The 22934-nt window shown below is 32.3% G+C and overlaps 8 protein-coding genes and 1 long non-coding RNA gene across 9 annotated transcripts; 3 read left to right on the forward strand and 6 right to left on the reverse strand.

Moving 5' to 3' along the window:
• Positions 1 to 296: 296 nt before the first annotated feature.
• On the reverse strand, positions 297 to 1040 carry LOC128385381 (uncharacterized). The gene is made up of 2 exons (XR_008325273.1): positions 832 to 1040; positions 297 to 759 (listed from the first exon to the last, which is right to left on the reverse strand). It is a non-coding gene; the product is annotated as an uncharacterized LOC128385381 (long non-coding RNA).
• A 3297-nt stretch (positions 1041 to 4337) lies between these two features.
• On the reverse strand, positions 4338 to 7140 carry LOC128397865 (nucleolar protein 8-like). Its single transcript, XM_053358634.1, has 3 exons — positions 6909 to 7140; positions 4984 to 6828; positions 4338 to 4900 (listed from the first exon to the last, which is right to left on the reverse strand). The coding sequence occupies exons 2-3, from the start codon at positions 6244 to 6246 to the stop codon at positions 4769 to 4771; spliced, it is 1395 nt and encodes a 464-aa protein (XP_053214609.1). The 5' UTR covers positions 6247 to 6828; positions 6909 to 7140; the 3' UTR covers positions 4338 to 4768.
• LOC128397326 (uncharacterized) lies at positions 6350 to 7575 on the reverse strand. Its single transcript, XM_053358046.1, has 3 exons — positions 7568 to 7575; positions 7012 to 7016; positions 6350 to 6828 (listed from the first exon to the last, which is right to left on the reverse strand). Exons 1-3 carry the CDS (start codon positions 7573 to 7575, stop codon positions 6350 to 6352), a joined length of 492 nt encoding a protein of 163 aa, XP_053214021.1.
• On the forward strand, positions 7249 to 9233 carry LOC128397873 (gamma-butyrobetaine dioxygenase-like). Its single transcript, XM_053358645.1, has one exon. It carries the CDS (start codon positions 7796 to 7798, stop codon positions 9014 to 9016), a length of 1221 nt encoding a protein of 406 aa, XP_053214620.1. The 5' UTR covers positions 7249 to 7795; the 3' UTR covers positions 9017 to 9233.
• On the reverse strand, positions 9050 to 11298 carry LOC128397845 (ESF1 homolog). The gene is made up of 2 exons (XM_053358611.1): positions 9468 to 11298; positions 9050 to 9389 (listed from the first exon to the last, which is right to left on the reverse strand). Exons 1-2 carry the CDS (start codon positions 11157 to 11159, stop codon positions 9225 to 9227), a joined length of 1857 nt encoding a protein of 618 aa, XP_053214586.1. The 5' UTR covers positions 11160 to 11298; the 3' UTR covers positions 9050 to 9224.
• Positions 11299 to 11332: 34 nt separating this feature from the next.
• Positions 11333 to 15163, forward strand: LOC128397826 (RNA cytidine acetyltransferase-like). The gene is given in 3 exon segments (XM_053358589.1): positions 11333 to 14363; positions 14366 to 14501; positions 14590 to 15163. Coding segments are annotated over 3 exon segments (3123 nt in total). The 5' UTR covers positions 11333 to 11464; the 3' UTR covers positions 14678 to 15163.
• LOC128397337 (hepatic leukemia factor-like) lies at positions 14850 to 15539 on the reverse strand. The gene has a single exon (XM_053358056.1). It carries the CDS (start codon positions 15537 to 15539, stop codon positions 14850 to 14852), a length of 690 nt encoding a protein of 229 aa, XP_053214031.1.
• Positions 15540 to 16472: 933 nt separating this feature from the next.
• Positions 16473 to 18591, reverse strand: LOC128397855 (uncharacterized). The gene is made up of 2 exons (XM_053358622.1): positions 17723 to 18591; positions 16473 to 17645 (listed from the first exon to the last, which is right to left on the reverse strand). Exons 1-2 carry the CDS (start codon positions 18343 to 18345, stop codon positions 16592 to 16594), a joined length of 1677 nt encoding a protein of 558 aa, XP_053214597.1. The 5' UTR covers positions 18346 to 18591; the 3' UTR covers positions 16473 to 16591.
• A 188-nt stretch (positions 18592 to 18779) lies between these two features.
• LOC128397835 (uncharacterized) lies at positions 18780 to 21959 on the forward strand. Its single transcript, XM_053358601.1, has 3 exons — positions 18780 to 19911; positions 20910 to 21412; positions 21497 to 21959. The coding sequence occupies exons 1-3, from the start codon at positions 18984 to 18986 to the stop codon at positions 21926 to 21928; spliced, it is 1863 nt and encodes a 620-aa protein (XP_053214576.1). The 5' UTR covers positions 18780 to 18983; the 3' UTR covers positions 21929 to 21959.
• The last annotated feature ends 975 nt before the right edge of the window (positions 21960 to 22934 follow it).

Genomic DNA, 22934 nt, shown 5'->3' on the forward strand with positions numbered 1-22934 from the left:
TGTCCAGTTTATAAATGGCCATTAGGTATCTTCAGTATGATTATATAAATTTTAAGAAAAAATTGACCGTTGTATTGCCAATTGAAAATTGTTATAATCAATATCTTGACCATTAGTTTATTAACTGACCCTTGTTAATTTTGTTAACACTCTTGTAAATGGCTGATAATTTTTCCTTTGGTCAAGATTAAGATTAACTATCCCAATGGTCACTAATACACTTGATGATGATGATGAAGATGAAGATGATAATTAAACATTTAGTTACAGTTTAGTTTAGTTTAGTTTAGTTTATAAGGTTTTAATTAAAACTGAAATATAATTACAACAGTTTAGAAGGTGAAAACTTCTAGATAATCTTGTCATGATTATCTCTCGGAGTCGCCTTCTGGCTCTTTTGAATTATAATCCAATTGAATTAATATTATTTTCTTTGATTTGATTATACATTGTTATTATTTTATCAAATATTATTGTTATTAATTTAATTTTTGATGATGATTCCACCATTTTGATTGATTTGATTTGTTTTCCTTAATTGCGTCGCCATTTGACTTGGTATTTAATTGATTTGAGATCTTTGCCATTAGATAGAATTGACTTTTCCTTGATGGTTCGTCCTTTTATGACCTTTGTTGAGTTCACCATAATTCACAATTTAAATTTAACTCGATGTGTTGATTACATGATGTTCATAATTTACTTAGTTTTATTTGGTTAATATTTTTTGTTTTAATTTACTGATTTGAATTCATTTTCCTATTATTAATATTAATAATAATAGTAATTGTTGCTTTTCAGAATTAAATCAATTCTTAATTTTTTACTTACCTTTTACCTTTGTGACTTTCAGTTAACTAATTAACACTTTGTTTAAAAAACACACAATAAGTATGATGTTCACTATTTAAAAGGTAATTAACACTTAATAGGAAATAGATTTGATGTCCACTTTAACAATTAAAAAACCACATTGATCTACATGCTTTCCATTGTCCAGCGCATGTTTGATGTTCACTCATCAAAACCTGTCAGGTTAGTTAATTGTTTCAATTTCAACTGATGATCACTACTCATCTTCATGATGATCATCATAATCAACTTTTAAATTGTTAACAAACTGATAATCAGGAAGAGCAAAGTGATTAGATGATTTGAGAGACAAAAATTTGAAAAGATTTTCTTTTCGTTGTTTATCTTGTCCAGTAGCTGGTCAGTGAGTTTAGATAAGATGAGGATGAAGATGAAGATGAAGATGACCACTAGGACTACGAGAGCGATTACTAAGAAGTTACCTTTTGAATGACCATCGTATTAGTTAATTGGTCCTTTCCATCGGGTTATCATGATTAGTTAGAGATCGTTAAAATCGTTAACAATTATCTTAAGGGAAAACATGGTTAATCCATTAAGGAAATAAATTGTTCCTTTAATCATCAAACAACTAAATTGATCAACATTAATCAATTTCGTAAAATTGACCAATAGCAAATCAATACTTGACCAGGTCAAAAGTCAAAGTGAAATAATTTTCAAGGTCAAGATCAATTAAACCAAACAACAATTAAAATTACATCACAAAGCAAAAGAAATCAATTTATTGTTTCTCAATTTAAATAGCTCAATTACCTACCTGTTGGCTTAATTGTTACTCAATGTCTATTAATAGATGAGATTGAAAAGACTGACCATTAGGAAAAAGTCCCGCGAACTCAACTTACTGACCACAGGAAAGCTCAAAATATGATAAATTGTCCACTGACTTTGGTAACCTTTAACCCTCACAAACACATACAGGTAAACATAATTGTTTTTTTTACCTTTACTCGGCAAACACAATCATCGGTACACAATCAGGTAACAATTTAACAACAATCAACGTTTATCAATCAAAAACTGTGAAAAAAAACTGTGTGAGCAACTCAATCAATACAATCAAATGGTAACAAGTTAATTTAAGTCTCAATCATTACATAGGATTTTCTTGTTGTTAATCTTTACCTTCATCAATAACTAGAGCATCTCCTCATCTTCATCTTCATCTTCATCTTAATCATCATCAATGTAACATTTTAATTCACTATTTTTCAACTGATAACTTTTACCTTTGGTTTGTTATCCTTTTAATATCATTGTAGTTTAAGGAACCGTGAAAAAAATCCTATGGAAAAAAATACTTCGAACTCAATCAACTGTACTTAATTATTATCCAATCTCAGTTTGTATTAAAAATTCTGATAGTTGATTGCTTAAAGATTGTAATCAAGGTCTCTCATCATCAAATCTAATTTTCTAGATCATTTTTTACTCCGTGTAGCAATTAGTAAATTGTGTATCCGGAAACTTTGATTCGCGAATTTGCAAAATGTTATCAATACAATTTTCCATCATTGAATCAATTGCATCTCTATGAGATATTATGTAGATAATATGTAATTAGTTGATTAGTTGGATTTGGCTGAAGAATCTTTTGTTATCCAAGTTAATCATGACAAAGAGAAAAAGGAAATTTCCTAAATGACCTTAGGCTATTATTAGAAATGAAGGTAAAGCCTGGAAGCCGTAATGTGGTTTACTGGGTAACCTTTCAAACTTATTGACAGTTTCATGGGTTTATTAACCTTCTAGGAAGGAGGAAGATGAAAATGATGCTCATCATCATCATCTTCATGATGAGTTGATGATCAAGATGAAGATGATGAAGATGATGATGATAAGTAGCATGGATACTTTGATGATGATCCGTCAGCGGCAAATCAAATTGGTAAACTGTTATTCGTATTCTTGATTAGTTTTCATCTTTTAACCTCCATCACCTTTACAATTGCTTTTCTTAGGTAAATTTATTCAATCAAATTGACCTCAATTAACCTTTCCAAACAATTAAATTATTTTCCGATCATTAAATTATCAATGATACCGTTTTTCATGATCATCTTATTCCCGTTCATTTTTTACCTTTCCGACATCAACTTGAAATCTTCTTGTAACTTTTACTTGACCATTTACTTGGAGATCAACTGACCACCAATGAAGTAAACGAGTTGAGGTCAGTTTTTTTTTTCAAACTGAAAAAAAACAAGAAAAATTGTTAGATTATTATTACACATTGATCGTTTACGTGATTAACTTAATCATTGTAATCAACTGAATTGTTACAGTGGAAATTGATTATTTGAAAACTTCAATTATCTTGTTTGGAGTAAGTTATATGTGTGTAATTTTAAATTGTCACCGTCGCAATCAACTCATCACTAATAATCACCGATAATCAATTGTAACAATTTACTACTTGTGTTGGAAATTTGGGAAAGTGTTAATCATTACAAAGTAAATTAGGTTGGTCTCATCACGATTAAACCAGTTGAACACAATTAACCATCACTTTTAATGATAATCCTTTCCTAATATTTGTAACAATTACAATTGATTTAGTGTTGATCACAATTAACCTTGTCAAAGGAGATAGAGAGTTTGATTTAATAATTATAACAATAATCAGCACAATCAAGTTAACTATTTATTTTGAATGAAAATAAAAATTGACCGACAATTAATCAACAATCAAATCAATCGTTTACCATAAATATCCTTTAATTACATTAATTAATTTGTTTACATTGGTTGATTATATTTTGTCGGGAATCAGTGAATCAAATTTTTCATTTAGTCTTTTTAATTGTTCCATTAATTGTTTCTCCTGTTGATTAGTTAAATCTTGTCTTATACAACAATCACAGTGACGATTATTTTTACAATAAACTAATTGTTCCGGTAATTGTGATACACTTTTCATGACGAAAAAAGTTTTTGTATTACATTGAGTTCGGTAACACTCCTCATGGTAATTAACTTGATCATCGATTCGTTGGTTAATTGTTTCCATTGATTTTACCATGTAAACACTTAACGACACAATCAAGCTAATTGTTAACAGTTTGGTTAAATTAACATTTAGTAACATTATTATTTTCACCAAAATGAAAGCAAATCAATTCACAAAGTTAAACTAAATTAAATCAAACTCATTGGATGGTAACAATCAAATGATGATTTCTGATCATTTATTAACTATATTTAAACATAGTTAGTGAGTTGTTGTTGTTAATTGTGATGACGATGATTAACCTTGATCATCATCATTAACCTTAACAATTTTTGAAACAAAACAAAAATTAAATATATATAACAATTAAGAAAACTAAATCCAATTTCCAATCAATCAATTTGCATGTTTCCCCATCAAAATGAGTTTGATAGATGAGTTTAATTGCTGATTAATTAGTTAATCATCTTCATCATTATTATAAGAGAAAATGTATATTCTAGTTAATCAATTATTATTAGAATAATTTACTTAATTTCTATGAGAATTATAATTTTCTACCCAAGGAAAGTTTAGCAAAAACTTTGTCGTTGTTGATTAATTTATCGGGAAGGTTAATTACAATTGAAGGTATTTAAGATTTAATAGTTTACATTGATGTTTTCTTAGTTAATATTGTTTGTTTAATTGCCTCAAGTGTAGTATGATGATGATGATGATGATTAATTCAAAATTATTTTCATCAAGGTTTAATTTAGTTAAACGAGGAAGCTTGAAAACGGCTTACCTAAACCTTGATTGTTAATTGTAATTAAACCTTGATAAACCCTTTGAGAACTAATTGTAATACAAAAAAAAATTAAATGATTGCTTTTTACATGAGCAAAGTTTAATTGTTGATTATCACAATTAGATACAATTGGGAGAGAGAGAGAAACTAAATCAATGTTTCTTCGTTGTCTCCTTGTAGACTCGATATTTAGTTCGTAAATCTTTGTCTCGAGAATCTCCCGTTTCCAATGCTGATTTCAATTTGGAAACGTGCTTGAAATGTCGGCGTTTCTTGGTGAGAGCCTGAAAATGGAAGAGAAAGTGATTAGTTTAATTGTTGGATTAACAATCAAATGTTTAGAATTGTAACTAAATTGTTAACTTACTGTTGACATGACGACTTTCTTTTCTTTCCAAGATGATGTGTGAGTTTTGATTCGATCAACATTGTAAAAGGAATTACTGGTCAATCGTCCATCGTTATCGGCGAAAAAGAATCGCTCATATTTCAACAATGGATTGGAGACTTTACTTTTATTTGATTTAATTGATTTTAAATCAATTGGTTTTCTTTCACCACTAGATTCATAGATGGATTTCTTTTCGTCAATTGATTGGATTTCCTTTGATTTCTTTTTAGACTTTGATTTTTTTCCTTTGGAATCAGAATCAGAATCTTCTTTGCTGGAATCGACTTTTTCAATTGATTGTTTAGCTGATTCAAATTTTTTCTTCGATTTTTTGAAATTTTCATCATCGGTTTTAGTATCATGGGATTTGCTTCGTTTCTCTTTTATGGTACCAACTTCTGCGCTAATTTCTGGTATATCGGCTGCAGGTCGACCAAACATTGCGGTTAAACTGAAAGCTTGACCATCGTTTTGCTCATCATCGAAATCTTTTTTGAAAGTTTCACTAATTTCGTAAAATCTTTTCTTGCTGACCTCTGGTTTGTCCATTGGTTCATCTTCTTCCTCATTGGGTAATTGATAGGGTTCAAGTTTGTCAACTTTACGAATTTTAAATTTTTGTGATTCGGGTTTTGTTGGATCATAACGAGGAATAATGATTGATCTGGTCACTTGTTTCTCTTCAGGGTGTTTATATTTTCTCTTTAATGGTTTACCAAGTACTTCCTCGAGAATGTCCAAATCTTTTTCCTTCTCCTTGTTCAAATCATCTGAATCATCATCAGTTTTACGATCTCTATTGCCACCACGTTTAGGAAAACTGGAATCTTCGTCATCTTCAACAAACTTGTCATCAATTTTGAACCTTGGATCATGAGCGAATCGAGATTGAAGTTGAATTATTTTAGAATCTTTTGAGCTATTAAATCTTGATGAGGGAATATCCAATTTAAATGATTCGTTTTCATCGCCATCATCGTAATCATCGAATAGCTTTTTACTTGCAAGAGATGGTTCAGGTTCGGGCTCAGGTTTTTTCTGCTTTTTTGAAACTGGATTATCAAAAATTATCTTTTTATTAACTAATTTTCCAGATAAGGCACTTTTGATCAATTCCTTTGAAGCTTTTTCCTGTTCAAACTTTGAATCAAGAGCTGCTAATCGTTTGGCATCCGATCCTCTTGCTGGAGTGGGAAACTTGTATTTATTGAGAACAGGATCATTATCATAATCCTCCATTATATAAGAAATTATTAACTATTTAGAGGGAAAAATTATATATTATAAAGTCAAATTAGAAGATAGATTTAGGTTGGTAAGAGATGTAATTATGTGGGTCCAATCAATCAGTGTCAGAATCACTTTCAGAAGAGGAACTACTACTCGAATCGGAGGAATTATGATCACGTTTATAGAATAGAACGTTTAATTCAACTTGTTGACTTGATTCTTCTTCGGAGGATGAAGTAGTTTCCTCTGAACCCGATGAAGATGATGTAGTTGTATGAGTCGAGGCTGAATGGAAAGATGAACCTGAGGGTATGATTGAAGATGAGGCAGTAGATGTTGATGCTGCTGATGAACCCGAAGAAGAGGTTGACCCTTGAGAAGATGAAGTACAATCTTCTAGGCCTTTGTTTGCTTCAGCTTTAACCTTGGCAAGAAAATTTTGAATAGCAGGTAAAAGTTCACACTCAACCTTAGTAGTGTTTAATTCACGTTTTTGTCGCTTTCGGGAAGACGAGGGTTTGTTAACAACCAATAAAGAATCAGACAAAGTATTAGACCCAAATGACAAAAGATCTCGAGATCTACGGCTCACTGTAACAAAAAAGAAGATACAAAGAAAATCATCAACAATTCATATCATAATCAATAGATGAATAAAAATGTCTACTTACTAATTAAACAGCAATTAAATTTGATACAAATTTCAAAAATAAACCATGTGGTGGTTCAATAGGTAACTTATGATGAAAAGAATACAAATTCAATGACAATTACAAGATCTGGAGGAATAGAAAAGAACAGGAAAAATGTTTAACAATTTAATTTCTCGAAATAATCAACAAAACAGCAACAAAAATTGAGAACAATTTAATTTTGAAAATTTAATTTTCCAAAAACGTGTTTACAAAAATGAGACTTGAATCCAAATCTGAGGATCAGGATTCGAATCGAATGTTGAACTTTTATTCCTCTAGATGGCGACACTGATTTTCGTAAATCAGCTGGAAAAGTTGATTAATTTTCTTAATTATCTTTGTTAACTATTTCGTTTTGATTAAATTGTTGTGTTAATTTTTGTTTCTCTTTTATCGATTGATTCAAATTGTTACCATTAGTTTAAGAGGAATGGAGAATAAGTTTGAAGGAAAGTTGATTAGATTGTATGTTCATTAGTTGGTTAACTTTTCCATCTAAATCTTAATCAAGTTAATTGTTTTTTTCTTCTTTTGTTTTCTTTTTTTTTAAGTGATCAATTAATTTATTTTTTTCTTTCTCTTTGTTGATTGACATTATCTTTTCTGTCATCATTCATCATCACCTTTATCATCACGTAAACATTAACTACGTCAGAATATAAAATAGTTGACAAGAAAAGAGAGAGAGAGAGAAATGGGAGAGATTGAGAGAGTTAGTTAATCATTGGGGAAAAAAACTAACAATCAATTTTGATCAAAGGTCTTCAACCAACAAGTTGATCAATTACTATCTCAATTAAATTTCTAATTCATCTGTTTGATTGTTTAAAAAAAAAGAGAGAGAATTCAATCTAACTAATCCAATGGAATTTCAAAGTGATTCTATTTCAGTTTCTTCTTCAACTGGACTTGATGATTACAACGATTCCTTAATTAAGGTTAATTTCCTCGATGGATCAAGTGAAAATTTCCATGTTGCCTGGTTAAGAGACTCCTGCCGATGTTCACAGTGTGTTAGTTCATTGACCAAGGATAAGAAATTAAACCCAGCAGATATCGATTTGAAACAATTAAAGCCAACAGAAATTACCAATGATGGTGTTACCTTGAAAATCAATTGGATTGATGATTTATCCTCTTCTAATTATCACCAATCATGTTACAATTTATCTTGGCTACAACTATTTAAAGGAAAATTTGACGGTTTATCTGATTATCCTGCCGATGGTATTTATGGACCTGAGAAGATAATTCATACAATTGCATGGAATGTTGAAACAATTAAGCCAATTTGTGAGGTTCGATTCTCTTATGATCAATTGATGACAGATGAATCAACTCTCATGAATGTACTTAAAGGTTTACTCACCTATGGAATTGTTTTCATTTGTGATGCACCAACTGAAAAGGAGACAATATTAACAATTGCCCGGAGAATAGCCTATGAACGGACAACAGGCTATGGGTCAACATTTGATGTTGTCGCTAATCCAGATCCAAATGCTCATTTCAGTTATTCATCGGCTCCACTTGAATTACACACTGACCTTTGTTATCGTGAACGTGTACCAGGAATTCAATTACTTCATTGTATTCAATCAGCAGTCGAAGGTGGTGATTCCGTTTTCGCTGATGGACTTTATTGTGGTCAACAATTACAACTAAATGAACCTCATCTATTTGATATTCTAACCAAACCAGTAATATTTTCTTTCTATGATTCTCAACGGAGCATTTGGTTTCGTCAAAAGTGGCCTATCATTGTTACCGATGAAACAAATACTAAAACAATTAAGGAAGTTAATTTAAGCTATTTTTCCATGAGAGCTCCTTTATTACCTGCTAATCAGATGGATACTTTTTTCACTGCATTTCGTAAACTCTTTAATTATACAAGATCATCATGCAATAGATTAACACTTAAATTGCGAGAAGGTGAAGTGGCCATTTTCAATAATCGAAGGGTTTTCCATGGACGAGAAGGTTATCCACAGAATGAGCAACGATTCTTACAAGGATGTTACATGGATCTTGATGAAATTCAAGGTTTATACGAGAAATTATCAACCAAATCTAATCATTAACTGTGATTAAATTAATTTAACAAAAAAAGAAAGTTACATTTATATAAAATGAAGTAAAGAACAATCAATTTTGTTGTTTTACTTTTGGTTCTGAGAGCAAAAAAAACAACTTCATTTGTTTACAATTTTCCAATAGAGAAAAAATTTCCTTCCTGATAATTTAATTGATTCAGTTATCGATTTTGTGATGATTAATAAAATATATTTTTCACTTTGATCTTTTTACATGATACTTTTGATCAGGATCTTTTGATGCTTTTCGTTTCAATATCTTATCATATGCTTGAGTTTTCTTGAAATGTGAACTTGATTGATCAATATTATACAAATGAGAATTGTAAATTGCTTTGAAACGTGGATCATCCTCATCGAACTAATTAAAAGAGAAGAAAAGATTTAATTGTGATTAGAAGGGAAATTTGTAAACATTGGAATAAGTTCTTATTCTTACCTCGAAATTATCTTCTTCTTGTTGGGGTTTATCTTTTTTCTTCATTTTTCTTCTCGATTTTTTGTTCTCAACGAAATTTTCGTAATTAAAATGTTTCTTATCCTTTTTCTCATTGTCCATCACCAATAGAGCTAAATCATCAGCTCCTTGTTCATCTTTATCATCAGAATTATCTTCATCTGATTCATTGTTTTCATCGGATTGTTCAGATTCTTCATCTTGATTGTCATCATTTTCGGATTCATAATCTTCATTATTTTCTTCACTATTTTCCATGTCTTCGTCTGGTTCATTCTCTGAATCGTCAATTTCATTTTTACAAGTTTTCGTTTTAATCGAATTCTCTTTTCTTTTAACTTTTCTTTCGGCCATTTGCTTTTCGAAAACGGTCATTGATTCTTTCTGTTTTTTCTCTGCAATTTTCTTTCCGATATTTTCCAATTCAGGTTCCCATTTTATCTCCATGTCGATGTCTCCATCATCTTCAGCAGCTTCTTCCTCTTCAACGCTTTTCAACAGATCTTTATATTTACTAATACGATCTTGGACACTTTTACCCTGAAGGGAAACAGTTTCATCCTCATCATCAGATGCATTTTGATTAGAACCATAATTATCATCATTATCATCTTCTTCTTCTTCTTCTTCCTCTGATGATGATGAGGCAAGATAACAAGCTAAATCATCAGAGATTTTATCTCGTTCAGTGAATGCTTTTTGTAAAGTTTTAGCTCGCTTAGGGTCAGTCTCATCCCAGGTTAGATTGACCTTAGTTTGTTGTAAAGCGGTTGTGATAAAATTTGGCGGAATATAATCAATGAGAGAAGGCATCTCATTACAAATGGAATCGGGTTCATCTTCATCGAATGACATATCATCGGGAATAAATCGACAATCAAGTGTTGATGCACTACTTTCATATTCCATTCCGTCCAATTGGTCATATAAAGTTGCCGCTGTTTCCGGTTTGTCACATTCAACAACAGCGTAAAAATATTTCAATCGATTAATTTGATATTGTCTCAATTTTTCTGATACAAAAGGAGCATCAAGGTTAATTATTTCATCGGCATCTTGAACATTTGATGAGTATGGATCTTCCTCTTCATCGTCTAATTTAATATCGGTCAATTCTTTTGGTCCTTCAAGCTTTTCTTTTTCCATTCTTTCCTTGCCAAATTGTGAGGGATAAATTTTAACACTAACAATTTCACCTTCATTTGGTTTAAATGAATTTAAAAGTACAAAAAGATCAACGGCTTTCAACCGATCCCAATCAACATTGGTAATCGCAAATCGACAGGTTATTTCCTCAGTCCTTGGAACCTCTGATTCCACTTGACCAGCTTGTTCAGTTTCATCTTCTTCTTCCTCTTCTTCACTTGAACTTTCATCGCTAGAACTTGAATCTTCATCATTACCCTCACCACGTAATTTCCGACCAATATCACTAACACCAGGTTTCTCTCCATCCTCAGTTAACTCATAGAATCTTTTTAATCCATCATTCTTGGTATTTTGAACCTTTCGTCCTCTTTTATCAATCAATGGTTCACCATTAAATCGCTTATCAAACATCCCCTCAAAACGAGAATCAATTTTAATTTTTTTCTTTCGACTTGGTAACCGTTTAAACCGAGGATCAGTTAACACTTTTTTAAATCGATCATCCATCCCGTCTTCTTCTTCCATGTTAACCAATAGTTCCACCAAAGTATCACCAAAATTAAATTAATCACTTTAAACGAAAAAAACAAAAGCAAAACAATTAAAAAACCAAATTAATCAAAATAATTCAAATCAAAACAAAAAGACTTTAAATCCAAACACGTGAGTTTGGATTCGAATCCAAAGCGGATCCGATATTCTGTTTAGATACTCAACCTCATGGCGAAGACTTTGAAAACGTTGTTTCCGTTGATAATTAATTTTCTCTGTAATTACTGAATTAAATTTGATTGTTCTCTTTTAATTTTGTTAAACTATCATCCGTGAAGATGGGCAAAGTCAAATTAGATTCGAATGTGAAGAAAAAACTGGCTGTAAATGTCTCCAAAAACGACCGATCTGTGATTGCAGTTACTGGTTCATCTGCTCATCTTGTTGTTGCTTCAATCTACAGTCGATTAATTAAATTGACCAATAAATCATCATTATCGGTTCTATGGTTATGTAAACAAGTTCCAATATACTATGAAAGTGATTCGAAAAAATTATCCAAATTACATAAGCGACTTAAATCAGGAGATGCAAGTCTAACAGAGGAAGACATGTTTACCATTCTATTGGATAGAGTTGCGGTAAATTTTATCCACTACAAAGATGATTTTCCATTAATTAATCAATCTTATGATATTCTGGTGGTTGAAGATTTCTCCTGTTTAACACCCAACCAATTGGCCTACGCTTGTGAATGTATTCGATCCTCTGGGTGTATCATGTTTCTATTAAATACAATCAAAGATCTAAAGGAGCTCTACACACTTTCGATGAATTGTCATAAAATTTACGAAAATTGTTCTTCTAAAGTAAATTCTCTCTTCAATGAAAGATTCCTTCTTTCTCTCGTAACCTGTCCAACCTTTATCGCCATCGATGATAACCTGAAACTCGTACCATTGACCAATTTCAGCGAAGCAAAAGTTTCACCTGAAGAGGTGACCAACAACGACGAGAATGAGCTAAATGTCTTGAAAAATTCAACAATTGATACTCAACCTCTTGGATGTTTAGTTAATTGTTGTTCAACCCTAGACCAAGCAAAAGCTGTTGTTAAAATGGTTGAGATAATTTCCAGTAAAGAAAATCAAATGGCCTGTTTAATGGGACCTCGAGGACGAGGTAAATCATCCGCTCTTGGATTAGCAATTGTCGCAGCAATTAACTTAAATTTCTCGAATATATTTATCACCACAACTTCACTAGATGGTCTTGAGATAATCTTTCACTATATTCTAATGGGTCTTGAGCAAGCTGGTTACAAAGAAGGTGAAGATTATCAAATCCTTCGAACATCAAAAAGTTCACTTCTCACCTCATCATCTTCATCTCCATTAGCATCTCCATCTATCCTTTCCCCTGTTAACAGTAATGAAAAGATTATCACTCGAATCAATATCATTCGAACCTGTCGTCAATTTGTTCAATACATTTCTCCATATGAAGCATCACAAGATGAACTTTTCCGAAAATCGGTTCAACTATTGATCATCGACGAATCGGCTTCCATTCCTCTAGACCAGATACGATCACTTATCGGTCCACACATGATCTTTACCAGTATAACCAACAACGGATTTAAGGCCAGTGGACGAACTCATGTTACTAATTGTCTAAAAGAATTACGAAAAGAATCAAAAAATTTCTTCACCGAATTAACTCTTACCCAGCCAATTTTATTCTCAGCTAAAGATTCAGTTGAAAATTGGATAAATTCAGCGTTTTGTCTTGACTGGAATTGCGATGAAACCAAAGAGGCTTCCAAAGAAACACCAATCGGTTGTCCAGCTCCATCCGAGTGTCAATTGTTTTACATTAATCGAAACACTTTATTTAGTTACCATAAATCACCGGAAACACTATTACAAAAATTGATGCGTCTCTATTTCTCATCTGATTATATTGTAAACGCTAATGTTATCCAAGCGATGGCCGATTCACCGGATCACCATTTATTTTGCCTTCTACCACCGACAAGTCATAAATCTAAAATACCGGAAGTTTTATGTTTCATTTTCTTACGAATAGAAGATGAAGATTCCCCACTTAATTGGACTCATGATGCTAATTGTATCGACGGAGAATCATCAATCTCTAAACTAATTCAACAAGAGTATTTAAGCTCTAAACTGTTAACTCTTCATGGTGCTCGAGTCATCAGAATTGCGATCAATCCTAAATACGATATCGCTGAATATGGTTACGATCGTCGTGCCTTACAATTAGTTGAAGAATATTTTAAAGGAAATTTTAATATTAAACTAATTGAACAACAGGTAACACCAATTGAAAAGGTTTTCGAGAAAATTGGAATCAATATGTTGGACATTAGTCCTCGAGACGATTGTCAACCGTTATTTCTTAAACTTGAAGAGCGTCAAGCTGAAGTTTTAGATTACATTGTGGTCAATATTGGAATGACCCAAGGGTCACTTAAATTTTGGCGTCGAAATGGATACACACCGATCTACATAAATCCAGAATCAAATGAGACAACACGAGAACACGATTGTATCCTAATTAAATCGTTAATTCGAGAAGATGAAGTTGATGATGATGAACAAGAAGATGATTCAGAGAAAATTTCAAACAAAGAGAATCCAAATGAATGGTTAATTACTCTTTGGGAACAATTTAGAAATCGATTCATCTCTCTACTTCCATGTAGTTTTTACCATTTAAAATCTTTATTAGCAGTTGAAGTACTTCAAGAAAATGATTTTATCCGATCTCATATTAAACGGCAACAATTAACTAAGATTGAATTGGAAATGTATTTAACCCTTCACGATCTTAAACGGCTTGAGATATATACTAATTTTCGTGATGATTACCGACGTATAACTGATTTACTACCTCATTTGGCTAAATTTTTTTTCCTCCACAAATTTGATGAATCAATTCATTTATCACCGGCACAATTAATCATCTTACTTGGTGTTGGTCTTCAGGGTAAAACAATTGATGAGATGGGAGATGAAATTGGTTTACCAGGTAATCAAATATTGGCCCATTTCTTGAAGGCGGTGAAAAAATTTTCTACCTGGTTAAACACAATACAGGAAAAGGCAATAGAGGAAGCACTTGGCCTGGAGAAACAAAGTTTCGACGCCATTTATTCAATGAGACCAGTACCAGGTACTCTTGAAGATGAACTAGAAGATGCATCGGAAAGGATACAAAAGAAGAGGAAGAAAATCGCGAAAAAATGTCCAAAGAGATGAAACATCTCTCGAAATATGTAATCAAAGGAAGCGAAGATGATTGGGATCAAATGTTGATGGGAAAACACAAATCGATTGTCTCAATTAAATCGTAAGTTTAACTCGTAATTTGAGTAATTTAATTATTGATTCATTGATTCTAATTGTGACTTTGTTTTTTATTCTTGTATCGTTTTTAGAGTTCAACCGAAAAAACCGAAGGGCGAAATTGAACCATTAGAAAAATCGGATAAGCGGAAACAGAAATTCAAAAGAAAATTCAAATAATTTTTATTTACTATTAAACTAATTTGTCAAAATATATGAAGGAAAATGCGAATGATAAAAGCTGATTAATTGTAAACATTTCGGTTTCCATGTCGATTTGTCTTTTGTTTGACCTCAAAGTTTAATCTTTTCAATTCTTCGGATAGAAATTTGTTCTCGGTTTCAGCACGAATCAAATCTTCTTGCAACTCGACGATCTTTTTCTCAATCCATTTGGCCTGAGCTTTTTTCGCCTCACGACTTTTCCGAGCTGATTCATTATTCTTTTTCGCCGAGCCCAATATTCATCATTCTTTAATTCATCTGGCACCGGGTTTGCTTTCTTCTTCTTAGCGGGTGGATTATTTTCCGATTCAGAGACTTGAATCTCTTGAGATGAAGTATCCGAAGTGTCGGGAGTCGATGATAAAGCCAACAATGAGAGTGCAACATTCTGAAGCATCATCGATTGAGCCGGAATACTTTTCAACGGAAGCGGCTGATCGGCCATAAACTGCGGTGAATTTTCCATGGGAACATTTTGCTGTTCCATGTTGACCTTAACTGGTGTAACATTTAATTGCTGTTGCGGGAACTGTGGTGGTTGATTGTTGAACGATTTACTTGGTGAAGGTGATTGTTGAAGATCACTTATCCGTCTAGGATTAGACTTTTTCCGCCGTGACTTAGATGAATACGATGTCAATTCCAATGGAGATTCTGAATATTCCGGTTCAATAGGTTTCGAGTATGATGGCGACGATGAATACATACTAGCTACTTGAGCCAATGAATACATTGATGACATCATGTCATGAGAGGGCATTGATGTTGGCGGAGGATAAAAGGTCGGCGATGAATATGAAGATGAGGATGAAAACATGATGATGACTTTGAACACGGAGTAATTGCACTTGTAATTAGCTGGATGAATCTAAAGTGAGGTGATCATTTTGTCTCGTTATTATTTATACAAATTTCACTCTCACTCTCACTCTTACCCTTTTTCTGTCTCACTCATCATCCTCATCATCATCTTTCCCCTTTCGTCCTATTGGTCAGCCCATAATCTCTCATCATCTTCATCTTCTCTCTCACATACTCACTCATTTTCTCTCTCTCCCTCTCATCACAAACTGCAATTTCTTAGCCCTAAACCATTTAAAAAGAAAAGGGAAAATCTTAAGATTAAGATAATCTCTTTGGCTATTAATCCGCTAAACTTTTAAACTTGTTATACTCTAAACGCCAAAGGTTATAGAGAAAAATTGTTCTATTTGACCAGTGGTCAAGTCTTTTCCTCATAAACTTTTTTTTTCTTCTTAATTGTTGAAGAAAAAAACGTAAAAAACAATTGAAATTGACTCAACAATTAACTCACAATCTCTCACATTCTAGTTAATATTTACTCGATAGCTTTTTTTGTTGATCACTTATCTTATTTAACTTTTTAATTATCATTAATATTAAGTACTCACAAGATAATCAGTGCAATTAAAGCTTAAAATTATTTACTATTATTTGATTAATTACTTAATTTGAATAGTCTTTTGTTGTTGTTGTTGTTATTAATCATCAATCGATGCATCTTTTAATTGTTTGGTTAACAATTAAAAGGAAAAACTGAATTTCTCTTGCGCTAAATTAGCTACACAATTGCTTGAAGGCTAATTAACAATCAGCGTTTATCTTTAATCCAAAGATAAAATTAACTAGTGTATTTAAATTGTTGCTTTATACTAATTGATAAAAGGAGCCCAACAAAAAAAAAACAATAATTCACTAATTAGAAAGAGTAAAAAGTGTAAACAATTAATAGATGGATTCAATTTGTTTAATAGATTAGAAATTATCTAATCAAACAATCATTTTATTATTAATTAACAATGTCAATCAGGTTAATTGTGAGAATTAATTGTAAAAAAAATCATCGATTCAATTGGAAGAGGCAAAGAAATAATAAAAAATGAGCAACAATAAAACAGGAATACAAATGTTGAACCAAACATTTGATTGGCAATTAGCTGATTGTTTGCAATTAGATTGATTGGTCGTATTGACAATTAAATGGGGATCATTATCTTGGACAATTTTATCCTGTAACAATTTAGCTCCACACAAGACAATCGGAACTCCAGTCCCTGGTTGGGTCGATGCACCAACGAAATACAAATTATCAAATATCGGACTTTTCATGTCGGGTCGGAAACAAAGTACCTGAGGAATTGAATGGGACAGACCAAGAATTGAACCATTCCAAAGGTTGAACTTTTCTTTCCAAGTTCGAGGATCATTAACAATTTCGGTCTCAATATAAGAGGCGAAATTTTTGATCTTTAATTGCTTCTCAATTGTCTCAATGACCTGAGCTCGAGCTCTAGCAACTAGACCATCAAAATCAGCACCAGTTTCATTGGTCATACAACCGGTTGGAACCAAGATGACCATTGTATCCTTACCCTCGGGTGCAGCCGATCGGTCAAGTCTACTTGGCACATTAACATAAAAAGAGGCCTGAGTTGGTAATGTGTGACCTTTAAATATCTCATCAAACGAGGCCTTATAATTTTGCGCCAAGAAAACGTTATGAGCGGTAAATTGGTCAAGAATTTGATTTAATCCCCAATAAAATGAAATGGACGACGAGGTGTGATCTTTATAGCCCAATTTTGTACCATAAGAGGTCTTGGGTAACAAATGGTTATATGCAAAGACAAGATCGGCATTACAAATGACCAGGTCAGCGTTAACAACATCGCCGTTGGCCAATGTAATTCCGGTTACCTTTTGTTTACCATTTTCACCTTTGACCACGTTGATCTTATCAACCGGCTTCGAGTAATTAAACTTGACCCCATACTTATTTGTACCAATTTCAATCAGCTTTTGAACCACCTTGTTGAATCCACCCTTAGGGTACCAAATGCCCTCAGCGATCTCAGTGTATTGAAGTAAACTATAAGGTCCTGGGCTATCGTATGGTGACATGCTAGGAGAAAATATTAGCAAATAGAATCGATCAATTTAACTTAATTAACTTAATTTGATTGAATTAATTGTTCTTACCCCATGTACATTGATTGAAAGGTAAACGCTTTGATCATGTGGTCAGTTTTGAAATATTTGGTCGCTCGTCGATAAACAGTTGAATATAAATGCATAGAGAAAAGTTCAGGTAAATATTTGACTCGAATCAGGTCCCAAAATGAATCGTATCGGGTTTTCAAGGCCATTTTAACGGAACGTTCATAATGAACATGAGATTCTTTGAGAAAATCAAGGAATCGTAAGAGCGTTGATTCATTTGCACCTTCAAAAGTTTCCAATTGTCGGTAAACTGATTGAATATCAGTTGATAGTTCAATTGATTTACCATCATGAAAATGAACACGATAATTGATTGGACATTTAATCAACTCTAAATGATCACTGATCGATTCATCTAGATCATTAAATGTGTCCTCAAACATTTTCGGCATCAAATATAAAGACGGACCTTGGTCCCAACGATGACCATTTGAATGAATTAATGAACATCGACCACCACAAAAGTCGTTTTTCTCATAAACGCTCACTTTATAACCTAATCGACCCAATCGAGCGGCGATCGCTGATCCACCGACACCAGCACCGATAACGATAACTGATTTTCCAGAGCCTAAACCATTTGAATTATTATTACCATTCATGATTAGTTAATTATTAGCAATCAAAAGGAAATTAGAAAACACTAAATCAAAACTACTACGATGTTCAAACGTTAATACGAAAAGTAATGTAAATGTAATAACAATTTAAATCCTGTTGGAAGGTAGAAACAATCAACTAAGCAGAAACACTGAAGAGGCTTAATTGTGATCAATAACCAACTACAATTAAATATGTTCAACTTTAAGGCTTCGTATGAAAAATAAGAGATTCATGATAATCACTCACTCTCAATGTGGAAATAATTTTCCCTCCTCATCTCTTTCTCTCTCTGTCTAATTTTCCATCCTCATCATTCAACTTATCATCTTAATCATCGACATGATCATCATGATGATCATCATCTCCCTCTCTCAGTATCAAGTTCAATACTTTCATGTATATTTACAGAGACTAAGAATCAATGATGATAATCAAATGAAGACAAGGGGGTCGGAATGGTGATTTAGATAACGAATCATCATCATCAATGAGATTGTCTGAAAACAATTCAAATTCAAAGCATTGATTTGATTTTTTTGTACAAATTAAATGACAATTAACACCTACGCAAGTTTCAAATCAAAACTGATTACAAACGTGATCACATTTAATCAATAACAATTTAACTTGCGTCAACATGGTCTGGACTTACCTTGATGTCCACGTTTATTTTACTTTACCGTTTATTTTGATTGAGTATTTGATTTTACGTCCATTTTTAAATGTCCACGAATTTGTAAAACTATCGTTCATTTCTGCCTGTGCCCTCATCTACACGATTCCTTGGGACAATTATATCGTTTATCACGATGCTTGGTCATACCCGATTGACCGCGTTCTTGGTGTTATTGGTTGGGTTCCATATGAGGAATATGCCTTTTTCATAATTCAAACTGTCCTTTCCTCTTTGTGGACAATACTTTGTATGCGATGGTCAGTCCCGTGTTTACATTTGAACTTTAACCCGATCTCATTTAATTTGATTCGTTACATTCCCTGTGCGATTTTCTTGGTCATCACAATAATCGGTGCTTCTATTGGTATCCCAGGGACAAAGACCTTTTACCTTGGGTCACTTCTTTGGTGGATATGTCCAGTTCTGTGTTTCCTTTGGTTTGGAGCGGGTAATTATTTTGTCTCCCAATGGAAAACGGTAGCAATTAGTTTAATTGTCCCTTCGATTTATCTCTGTTGGGTTGATACATTTTCCCTTCGTCAAGGAATTTGGCATATTAATACCGCTACATCAATCGAATGGTTCGTTGTACCCGAACTTCCGCTCGAAGAAGCGCTTTTCTTTACCATAGTTAATTTCTTAATTATTTTAGCCAATTGTGCTTTCGATAAAGCCAAATGTACAATTGACCTTTATCCCGATCTATTCCCGACTAGTCCATCGTTAACGTTTTCCAATTTCCCTCAATATTTTAAACAAACTTTTTTCGCATTTGCTGCTTACGAACCAAATTTACCTAAACAACGACTCGAGGACTTAATTGTTTGCTTTAAAGTCCTTAATCATTCATCTAAATCATTTACTGCTGCAGCTTCAACCTTTCATTCAGGTAAGAAAAGTTTTCTCAACAATTAACTGATTCGGTTTTATTACCAACAATCAACGATAACCAACAGCATTTTGTTATCATGGTTTCACTTAGATAATTCAAATGATCATATTATTGTTAGCAATTATTACATGATTATTGATTAGTTGGAGTTAATTACCTTTAATTGGTTAACTCAATCCACACTTAAATTGTTAGTTAAATTATCAATGGTAATTGATTTAAATAATCAATTATATTATCGCGGTTTATTTTCACAATTTCATGTTGAACACTAGTTGATTGTTACAATCAACCAGACAAAGTCAAGTGCAGTTAATCAACTTCACATGTATTAGTTTTAATTTTATAATTCAATTAACTGATCAGATTAATTGTCAGATCTAAAAAAAATGAGACTATCTTAGATTATCATTATAATTAGTGTATCTTGCACTTAATTAAATTGTGTCTTGGAAACAAATTGTTGTCTCTAGAACAGCAATTAAGTATATCAATGAATGGATTAAGTATATATCTCTTTACCTGCAATTGTAAATCAATTAATTGTTAAGCAAGCAGATTAAATTGTTGAGGTAGATAAAAAAAACTTAGACCTTAACGAAAACACTTGAAATTAAAATTAAAATGAATTAAGTGAATGTGATCACAATTTGATTGTATTGTGATCAGTTATTAGAACCGCTTATTAATTTCCTAAGGACAGTTAATCAAGAGACAAGATTAAATTGTAATCTGATCAAAAACCCCATTGAAGGCTTAAACTCAACAATCAAAGTCTCGATAATATCAGTAGAGTTAATTGTTGACAATATTCAAAACTTTCATTGAGTCTTAAGGCACTTAACTACACAAGAATTACATGTGATTATCACTCGAACACTTAATACAATTAACTAATCACAGAGATGGAAAATTAACCTTTAATTTGAGAGCAATTTTCTGATCAATTGATTAACTTTAATTGTTGGTTTTTTATTCTTTTGCTACTCTTTTAGGTATTCGAATTGACTTGAGTATATTATATGGATTTGCTCGAGTTACTGATGATATGATTGATAATTCACAAGGAATTAAAACTCGACGAGAAAAATTATCAATAATTAACAAGTTTCTCGATCAATTATTTGCCGATCGTGGAAATAGAAAGTGGACCTACGATGTACCAACGAAAATGGATCCAAGGAAAAAACCGAAAATCAATTGGAAAGATTTTACTTGTTGTTTATCTAAAGATGAATTGGCCGCTTTTCGAGCGCTAACTCACATTGTCTATTATCTTCCGTCTGAACCTTTCTATGAATTAGCTCGAGGCTATTCTTGGGATATCGAGGATAAAACAGTTGAAACGGAAAGTGATCTTCTCGAGTATTCCTCTTATGTGGCCTCATCTATTGGTATTCTTTGTACATTTGTTATGTGCTACAAAAGCGGAAAATTTCCTAACGGAGTTACCGATGATCACATTGCTATGGTTGAAAGAGCCAAGGAAATGGGACAAGTAAGATTCAATCAATTTATAAATCACAACTAATTCAATTCAATCAATAATAATTCAATTGATTATTCAATTAATTTTGGTTAGGTTTTACAAATTGTTAATATCGCTCGTGATATTGTCACTGATTCCGTTACTTTGGGCCGTTGTTATGTACCAACAAACTACATGGATTGTCCGGAGAAAGAGTTGAAACTTTTAAAGGTTGATCGTAACCCTTGGTCTTTAGGTCAAGATAAACTAAAAGATTACGCACTCAAGATGCTTAATTTAGCCGATGATTATGCGACCACCGCTTTAAATGGTATCCCTTTGTTACCCAATGAGGTCCAGGCTCCTGTTCTTGTGACCACACAAATTTACAGGATGATCGGAGTCCAAATAGCGACACAATCAGGTTACCTTGAGAGAGTTTATGTCTCCAAAGTTAAGAAATTAATTATTGCGTTAACTTGTATGTATGCAAAGTTTATGCATACAAAGAAAACGTTATTGTCTTTACATCAAAAAATAGAATAATAAATTTATCGATTCAATCGAGCACACATAAGATCAGAATTCTCAATCCATTATCCATCTAGTGATGATTACATTCAATTCAGATCAAGTCAGTTTCAGAATCACCAGAACTCATGAGAAATTCATTTGAAAAAAACAAGGAAATTATCTAATTGAAAAAGGAAATACCCAATGATAGTCAAAATCTAATCTCTAATTATGATGAAATGAAATAGTTGACAACGACAATTGGATTAATCTAATGATAATTTACTATATTTGTGACCTTCAGCTTGAGGTCAGTCACTTGAACATCGTCGATATTCACCATCTATAGCATTTTCATTATCACATTTTAGACAATAAACTTTCACCATTTTGTGTTGTGTTGATTTTCAATTGCAAATCAATGAAGATCAAGTTGATCTGATCAATTTTTTCTCGACAAGCAGAATCCTCACAAACTATTGCTCAATGAATTGATCTTTTATATGGTCAAACTGGACAACAGTTATTTTCACCTTGATTAACCCTCGAAGTTTTAATTACAGGAATAACATACAATTGAGCCTAATTCTTGACATTGAGAATTTACAATTTGATTCATCGGAAACTTAATCTATTTACTTATTTTTCTTCATTTAATCAACGGAACAATTAATTAACTATTGGGTATAGAAAAGGTTGATTGAGGTGATAATCATTGACTAAGAAATTATCTCAAGTTAGATTTAAATTTATTCAAAAGAAAACCAAATCAATTTATTTGTAATTTAAATGTTCTGTTTAATCACTACTCGAATAATTAAATTATTATATCTTAATCGAATCAATCAATTAAGCTTAATTTCCTTAAGTTGAACATAAGATTTAAATACAGTTCGCAAACAAAAGTATTTAGTTTAATTTGATAGTAAATCACATTAGCGTTGTGATTATTGTTGATAATCAAAAATTTTGATTGTGATAGTTTTTTAATAATATCGGGTGACCGAAAATGAGTGAGCATCTCAAGAATGGTAGGTCC

The sequence above is a fragment of the Panonychus citri genome, unplaced genomic scaffold (genome assembly GCF_014898815.1).
Source record: "Panonychus citri isolate SS breed McGregor unplaced genomic scaffold, ASM1489881v1 Contig00001, whole genome shotgun sequence".
NCBI lineage: Eukaryota > Metazoa > Arthropoda > Arachnida > Trombidiformes > Tetranychidae > Panonychus > Panonychus citri.